The following is an 8,296-nucleotide window of genomic DNA, read 5'->3' on the forward strand; positions in this document are numbered from 1 at the left end:
TCTTAAAATGATCTCTCCCATCCTCCCCCCTTTCTTGTCCCCTAGGAGAACTTATGGCTGGACAGTGTCTCTTTAATTATTAAGGACTCCTTCGACGGGGAGTTAATGATCATCGATAACCTATCGGGCTCCGTCTTCCATCATTACTCCTCGCCGGCCATGTGCGAGAAGTGTAACCATGACAAGCAAGAGGTAACCTGCGTACGAGGATGCGTGAGGGGACTCTCCCCCCAAGACCTGCACACCCACACCCACATGCCCGCAGGTTGTCTGATGTGTGCTCCTGGCTGTAGATTGTGTAGACAGAGAGCTTGTTGACATGTGTTTGTCATCTGTCATGCATTGCTGATACTGCCTCTAGTACAGGCCTGCCCTCCTTAGCCACGGGGGGATGTTTGAGGTGGTGGAAAGGTGAGATGTGCCAGGACACAGGTCAGAAGGGACTGAATGAGCTGTAGAGAAATGACTATGAAGGCATCCTGGCAGCTCTCGTTGTGTTCAGTTCTGCAAGAAAAGCAGAGGTTCAAGCTCATGTTGTATGGAGGACTCAAAGGTTCTCACCCCAATGGTAGCACTCAGGGACAATTCAGTGAGATATTTAAGCATGTGTTTTGTCTTCATTTTAAGCATGTGCTTGCTTATTCCCTGTTGAGGTCGATGAATTAAGCACATGCTTAAATGCCTTGTTGAATAGAGTCAACGTCTGTAGGCAAGGATTGGTTTGTGGTGAAAAATGGCTAATTAGTTTGAGGAAAAACTAAATAAGAATGGGCCCACTGAGAAAGTTTGAGAGTCTCTTTTCTGATGTAGAACCTGTTAGTTGACAAATGGGTTGTTGCTAAGAGCAGGATACCAAATGGCTTAGACTTGTGCTCCTAAAGCTAGTAGATGCTTTGGAAAACTACTTCCTAAGCAATTAGTCTTTTCATGTTGTGAAACTTCAGGAGCGAAGTAGCCTGGGAGAAGTTAGGTGAGTAGCAGAATTAATTTTGTTTCTGAAATAATTTTATTGAATTCAAGTGCTATGATCGTGGTCAGACTTGTGACAGTAGCTTGGCTTATCTGTCAGTACATCAGGACATCAGTGGCAATCTTCATCATCTCCTTCCCCATAACTAACTTGATATGTTGCTTTTGCTTATAAAGAAACCAGGAAACTTGGGAAGAGAGCTCTCATTGCCAGATTATCCATGTTTGAAGAAAACAATATTATGTTTGCCTTCAGACGCTTAGTTCTGATGCTCTAATTTTTTTTCAGCCTTTCAGCTATCTGCTTGTCCCCATAGCTTCCCTCTGAAAGTATCAATGTACGTACATTGCTGTAGTTTATCAGTGTTGCAACACTTCACAAATGGATGCTGCATTAATGCAGCCAAATAACTAGTTTTCAATTAACTGTGATTTCCACTGCTTTATGTAAGTCCTTATATTCGGCAGTTGGTGCTCAGCCTTCTCAGAAAATCAGATCTTCTAAGGCATTCCAGAATGATTACCCCAAAATTAAGTCCATTTGCAGCTAGTTTGCTGCATTTGAAAACCCTCCAGATAGTCTTCAGTATCCTGCCTAGGAATGAAGACAACAACAGATTTTCTTACCTTCCCAGCAAGGAAACTAGACAGCAAAATCTTCAAGTGCAACCCACAGCAAAGAGTTTAACAGAATAATCACAACCAAAGAATTATTCTTAGATCATATTTTCTAATGGCTGTTATAAAGCCATAAATTATTTTTCAAAATTTATATTTCAAGACATCTAAAATGTGGAATTGAAAAGAAATTGTCTATATCTGCAGGAATAACTTTAGTAGTAAAATGTAGATATTTCATTTCTGATTATATGAACCAAAACTACAGCTCAGTATTTTAAGTCGTTGATCATGACCTTCTCTTCATATTTCATAGTATAAAAAACATCGAGGAAATTCCAACAGGAAATGACTACGTGGAGTCACAGCTAGGATTGTCCCAGCAATAACACCAGCAATGCACATAGTCATTAATAAATTAGAGTGTACTCTGGTACATCAACATATCCGAATGTGCATTGTACACACAGACAGAATTGTACTATCTCAGAAGCAATCGACAGCAAGTTATATAGGCAAAACAGTTTTTATTTAGTCCTATTCAATACATGTGTGTTCGAACAAAATCGTATACTCGCTGCCCACTGAATCACCCTTAACTCTGCCCTTGTGACAAAAACCACATATTAGCTAAAAATGTTCACTCCCATTTTTTTTGTAGTTTAATCCATCAAGATGCTGAGCACAGTGGATGGACACAACACCTATTAATAACTTTGAGCATATGTTTATGTGCTAAGCTTTTTGTTGCATTGAGTAGAAGTGCTCAGCGTCTTTCCCAGTTAAGCTGCTGGCATCTTATTTTCAAACCCATTATTTGTACAATTAAGGATTTTTGTAATCATGGCTCTGTTTTTAAAGATATGTTATATCTGCAACTAGTTATATTCTAAGGGATATGTGTGCATGGTTCAGTGTCTCAGCTTGATGTCCCCGGCAGTTTTCATGGATTGTGCTCCTAGTGAACTGCCCCTTCTCCCCCCACTACAATTTTTTAAAATTTTTTTATTCCTCATCTTTAGTTAGAAGATTTTTAAATATTCTGCAGTAATGGAAGCTATAAGAACAAAAACATCTTTTTTTCATACCGCTAACCTCTTCTCTTGTCATCGCTATCCTTTCAATCTTGGGCTGGTTGACAGTTAGACACCTGTGTATTGGAGGCTGATAGTGTGTTTAGCCAGTGGCAGGAGTTTGCCAGTGAGCAGTGGTGAACCGTGTTTCCACACGTGCGGTTTATCTATTCATGACTTTGTTGATTATGTTTTTTGTGTAGATCCCAGGGTGGCCAGAATTTGTGAGCAAGTGGTTCAGTGAAGAACAGACTATTCTGGCTTTTGTTGAAACTCATTTTTATGGATGGAGAAGGTAGTTGCAGATGTTATCACATTTCACGCTTGCGTCTCTACAAGCACAGCTGTAAGGCTGTTCTGGTGCAACAAGCACTTAGGCGAGTAATGGATGAGTACGCTCATTAAGTGGGACTGAATGAAGACTGTGCTTCTCTACACAAGTAGTTGCTGACTGGTGGCTGTGTAGCGTGCTTGACACAACTTCATTGTGGGTCCTCTGGTGTGTCTGCGCTCTGAGCAGCAGTTGTTGGTTTTGGGCTCTCTTCATGGTTGAACAGCACCATGTTACTGTGTCAGAATAATATCCCAACTAAGGACGTCATCTGTGCCCTTTATTTAAATCCAGCTCTGGTTTTCTGTCCTGTTTATTCAAAGTGCATTATCCCTTGGATGGAGACCTCTTCCAGTCTCTGGCATTGGCACAAGCCACTAAACTCCCAGCTCGAAGGAGTCATCTCTCCAAATGTTCCACCTGCTCTTATAGCACAAAAGCTGTACCCGTCTCTTGCAAACACAAACACAGGGGAGGACAAGATAAATGGCCAGGAAGCAAGCTGTCCTGACTGAGACAACGCAGAATATAGCTCTCAAGAGTCAGGTGCTGGTGGTGGGAACTGGTGGGACTCTAGAGACCAGTGACAGAAAGACAAGCACAGGAGGGACAGAGCAGCTGCTTAGGCTACTAGAAAATGGAGGTGCTTTTCAGGCATTGTGGGAAAGAGATGTCAGGCAGAGGGGAATTGAAAGCTTGGAGGAAAGAGGATGGGAGCGGGGCACATGTTGTATGAAACAGGCCAAAAGATGGAGCAAGGTCAGGCATGGGACTGGAGCGGAGCTGAGGGTTAAGGATGAGAAAGATGCAGTGGTCGGATGGTTTCAGAAAGCAAGAGAGCACAAGTATGGGTGGGCGGGAGGGGTGAGTTTAGGGATGGAGAGCATGATGGGAGGTGGTGTTAGCTGAGGTCTTGGGTAGGTTAGAGGTGAGGTGAGAGGGAAGACACAGGGAAGCTGGAGGGAAACAGAGTTTCAGTGATGAAGGTAAGAGAATATGAAAAGCATGATACTGGCATGGACTGCAAGAGGCATGACTACCCCTGGAATGAAAGCACCTTCATGTTTAAGCAGGGCTGTCCGTGGCACCTTCAGAGAGAGGGGTCTACTTCTCATCCCTCAGCAGAGCAGACTGCCTTGTCACCAGCCTGAGGGAGCCCTCTCCCCGCCTGGCTTTACTTGCAGGGCCTTGTGCCAGCTGTATCACTGGGACAGATTCAGGACTCCTTCCTCCAATTCTGGCGCTAGAGGAGCATGGACTGGTGGTGGGCTGCTTGCAGATCATATGTTCAACCTTCCTTAAAAAGTGGATTCTACTGCCCAGCCCAGGTCTGGGTTAGGCGGTACCTGATGTATCCAAGGAATATAACCTAAAATTGATCTCGGGTCTACAGGCTCTCACTTATCCACCATAAACAGTGTGACTGCTTGAAATGTGGATGCCAGGCATGACCTGTGACAGCTCCTTTTCCTTCCTGCAGGTCCAGCTGGCTGAAATGGAAGCATTATCCCTCAACTCAGACAAGTCCTCTTCCATCCTTCTAGGAGATGAGTCAGACAATCACAGCGCTTCTCAGCTGAGTCCTAAGGAGATCAAGGTTAGCCCCAGGCAGTCATGGGCATGTTGCACCATGCGCTGTATTTCTGCCCCTTCTCATGTGAAGTGCTCTGTATTCATCCAAGTGTCCCTGCTGAGGAATATAAATTCTGGTCACTTTTCAAGAGCTTCTCCATGGAGACATATTGTGGAGAAGGATTTGGGGAGAAAAAAGGGATGTATGTTTTTGAAAGTTCTCTTCACTACTGTCAGTAACTTCCTCTGAATGAGCCTAAATTTAGGGGATTTGGGCTGGTAACCTGAGCATCTCTTAGCTAGCTTGAAGATATCTTCAGAATCAGCCCTTCTTGAGGCTTTGACAGGTCTGCTCTGTCATCTGCCATTAAATTTCACAAGGCTTTGTCCTCACTTATTTTTTCCAGCAGGATGGCCAGGACAGCCCTGACTCCAATGGGGTAGGAGATCTGGGGGAATGCCTGCTCCCAATATCCAGTACGGATGGCTCTACAAACCCGGACAGTTACCTGTGTGAAATGGAGAACACTTCTTTCAACTCAGTTCAGTCTTGGCTAAAGCATGAAAGTACCAAAGGTGAGCACAGCTCTCATCATTCTCCAGGTCTGCTGAAAGTGTGGGTTGATTCAGCTCACCTGCCTTTCTCCTGCCTCCCCCCTGCTAGGAATGGAGTTAATCTGAAGCGGGGTTACACTAACCAAGAATTAGCTTTCAGTTTGCCAGTCCTCAGGAATGGGGTGAGAAGCAGTTCCTACTTTTGCTGCTAGATCTTATATCATCCCTCAGATTGGCTTATGTGAAGTATCGTGAAAGACCTGATTCCCATTCACAGTAGTGCACCCATGCATGGTCAGAGAAGAGTGGGGACAGCCTCCCATGACATGCCAGCTGGGTGAACAGTGCTCGCTTGGCATGGTAAAATATTGCTGCCCCCTGAGACCAGGCTCCTCAGGTACAGGTTCAGGGAACATGTAATACATGTCTGCCCTTGGTGAAAGTGCTCTAGTTCTACTCTTGAGCACACTCTGGCCTCCTGTGGTCCCCAGGTTTCCCAAACCACCAGTTTATTTATCTCCCTTCATCCCTTGCCTTGCAGGATCTGGGATGAAAGTCCTCTGGCAGTGATACGTAGTTGAATCAAGGCCTTACAGCTTGGCATTTCTCTGTGAGAGCAGCAACAGGAGAGGCAAGCTGGGCTGTTGCTTTATGGCTCTGAGCCGTGTTAGATCTTCTGGGTCTGATGCAGGTTTTGGTCCTTGCGTAGAAAGTGGGACCCATGGTGTGAACACTAGACTGAGTCTTCTTGGCCAGGAGTGCGTGTTACTAAATATCCTCCATACACTGGACTTGCAGGACCCTTGGTGTAACAGCAGCAAAGGCACCAAATCAAATCGGAGGACTCTTCAACTTTTTTTTTTTTCTTTCTGTTTCTGTTCTCCTTCCCATTTCTTTTGGTGCTTTGTCAGTCCCTCCCAGCCCCTTCTCTCCAGGTGCGTCTTGCCCTCTGTTACCTGTACCAGCAGAATTTTTCCACCCAGCCATCTCTGCCACCCAGACAGGGCCTGAGAAAGTCTCACGCCCACACAACCTTCCTAAGATCTCTCTGCAAGGCTCATGGGCATCACTGAGATCTCCAACTGTGAACTGTTCACTTCTTCATCAGGTGAGGACCCCCACTTCCCTCTGCTAGGAAAGCTTGATCTTCACATCACACCCAAACAGAGGGGGCTGAATGGGGAGGAAGGCAGAGGAAGGAGAGAGGCAACTGTGGTCAGGGGCTGGGTGACCTGGATCTAACTTGTTGGAGGAGCACAGTGGACTACAGAGTGCAGGAAGGTTGGGGAGGAGGGAGGGCAAAGGGGTGTTGTATAGCTCTTACCCCCTGAAATCATATAATATTCTGCTTTGGATCAAAAAATAGTTTGACAGCTGCAGCTGGCCCCACATGAAGACAAAATCATATCGCTTCTTAGCTCACTCCTGGGTCCCCTGTGCCAAGTGAGCTGCAGACACCTGCGTGCACAGCAGCCACAGTGTAAGCCAGGGAGATGGCAGCTGCACAGCCACCTCAGCTCCTTTTAGTGCCGTGACTCAGGATCACACACCTGCTTTGGTTGGAACAGGCTTCTCCGCGCCTACCTCCTCCACAGCCCTTCGTGCCACATCCACACACCGTGTCCCTGAGCTCGCTGTTTTCCCCTGCCCACTTAGCTCCTATAGCCCAGAAAGGCGCTATCTCTTTCTGAAAAGGCAGCTATTTCTCACTAATGAAAGAGAAGAATAAAAGTGTTGAGGGAAGATCAAGTGTCTCTGAAGAGCAGAGGAGGCAGAGATGAAAGTCCAATAGAGATCCCTGTTACTGTTCTTGGAAGATACTCCATGAACAATTCCTGTTTGAGGAGTACAAGGACACTATTCCAGACAAACTAAAAAATAAAAATAAAATCATATGTTATCCAGTTCTATGTGACAGACACTGTTGGCACAACACAAATGTGTATAAATTCACCAGGGATAAATTTAGCCTTGAGCTGAGGCCGCTGAGTTGTTGCAGTGTTGAAACTTCTGGTATAAGTTTAGACATTAAGAGACAAAGCTCTGGAGTTGGCATACCGGTGGGGCAAAGGTACTGAACTGTTGTAAAGGAGAAATTGGTAAACTTCTGATTATGTGATGCAGACTGTGTTGAGTAGCTATGGTTCAGGAGACCGCTTCCAGTCCTACATCCATCATTTCTAGTGCTGTCTCCCAGTGATGATCTCATAGTGTAGACCAATTTCCTAGGAATAACTGAAATGCAGCTTAACTAACTAAGCACTGATACAAGGAAATTAAGGCTGTTTCCTCTTCCTGCTGCAAGGGAATCCCACCTTTCTGCCCTAAATACTGTCATTGCCACTAGCGCTCGTCAAAAGAACCATGAAGCCTCTTTTCTCTCCCCAAACATTGCTGATTTTTTAATGAGAGGAGGTCTACGTATAGGGCCTGAGGTCTATGTACAGAAGACCCCTGATTTCTAGCCAGCTGGTGGTTTTGATGTGTCCGCAGCCAGTGCAGCAGGTTCACAGGGAAGCCGAGAGCAGGGATCCGCAGGGAATCTTGTCCCTGCTGCCTCCTGGACTGCCAGTGGGCAGGGGCACCCTGGCAGCAGGGGCTGCAGAGCTCACAGACCCAGCACCCCTTCCCTTTGGTGGAGCATTTCACAGGGGAAGGGAAGATTCATCCTGGAGCAGAATGAAATCAGAGCTCAAAATATTGAAACCTTTCCTCCTCCAGAAGGAATTTCCCTGGGCAGACTGAATGGCTGGTGCTTTGTAGCATTGTTCAGGTGGTTTATAGCTGCCCTCCCCAGCAGAGGAGAGAGAAGAATTGGAGTTTTTCCCCTTTTTCTGTAATTGTGGTTAGTTGTGGTTTATTTTCACACCGCTGTTCCCCAGGCCCCTGAGAGCGATACCTCGCTGGAGAGCCAGAGCAGCAGCTCAGTGGGCAGCCTGCAGACCACGCTGGAGGACAGCCTCAACCTCAGCGACTCTCCCCAGTGCACCCTGGACCTCCCGGTGGCTCTGTGCCCCGTGCCAGCTGCTGGCAGCCAAAGACCCCTGGCAGCCCCCCCCCCCCCCGCCTCCCGCTGCCGGAGCCTGCGGGGCCGGGGGCTCTTCAGCCTGCGAAGCATCCGTCGGCACCAGCGCAGCCACAGCAGCGGCGGGGGGCCCAGCCACCGCCGAGACCCGCC

At 46.7% G+C, this 8,296-nt stretch overlaps 1 protein-coding gene across 1 annotated transcript in view; it reads left to right on the forward strand.

Annotated features, from left to right (window-relative positions):
• CACNA1I (calcium channel, voltage-dependent, T type, alpha 1I subunit) overlaps positions 1-8,296 on the forward strand; it is a 167,555-nt gene that overhangs the window by 158,896 nt on the left and 363 nt on the right. The window contains exons 32-36 of the mRNA XM_009322567.1: positions 46-192; positions 4,472-4,588; positions 4,974-5,139; positions 6,030-6,226; positions 8,001-8,293. Of these exons, the coding sequence (XP_009320842.1) occupies positions 46-192; positions 4,472-4,588; positions 4,974-5,139; positions 6,030-6,226; positions 8,001-8,293 (920 nt within the window). The remainder of the gene's footprint in view (positions 1-45; positions 193-4,471; positions 4,589-4,973; positions 5,140-6,029; positions 6,227-8,000; positions 8,294-8,296) is intronic.

Source organism: Pygoscelis adeliae, unplaced genomic scaffold (genome assembly GCF_000699105.1).
Source record: "Pygoscelis adeliae isolate BGI_AS28 unplaced genomic scaffold, ASM69910v1 Scaffold60, whole genome shotgun sequence".
Lineage (NCBI taxonomy): Eukaryota > Metazoa > Chordata > Aves > Sphenisciformes > Spheniscidae > Pygoscelis > Pygoscelis adeliae.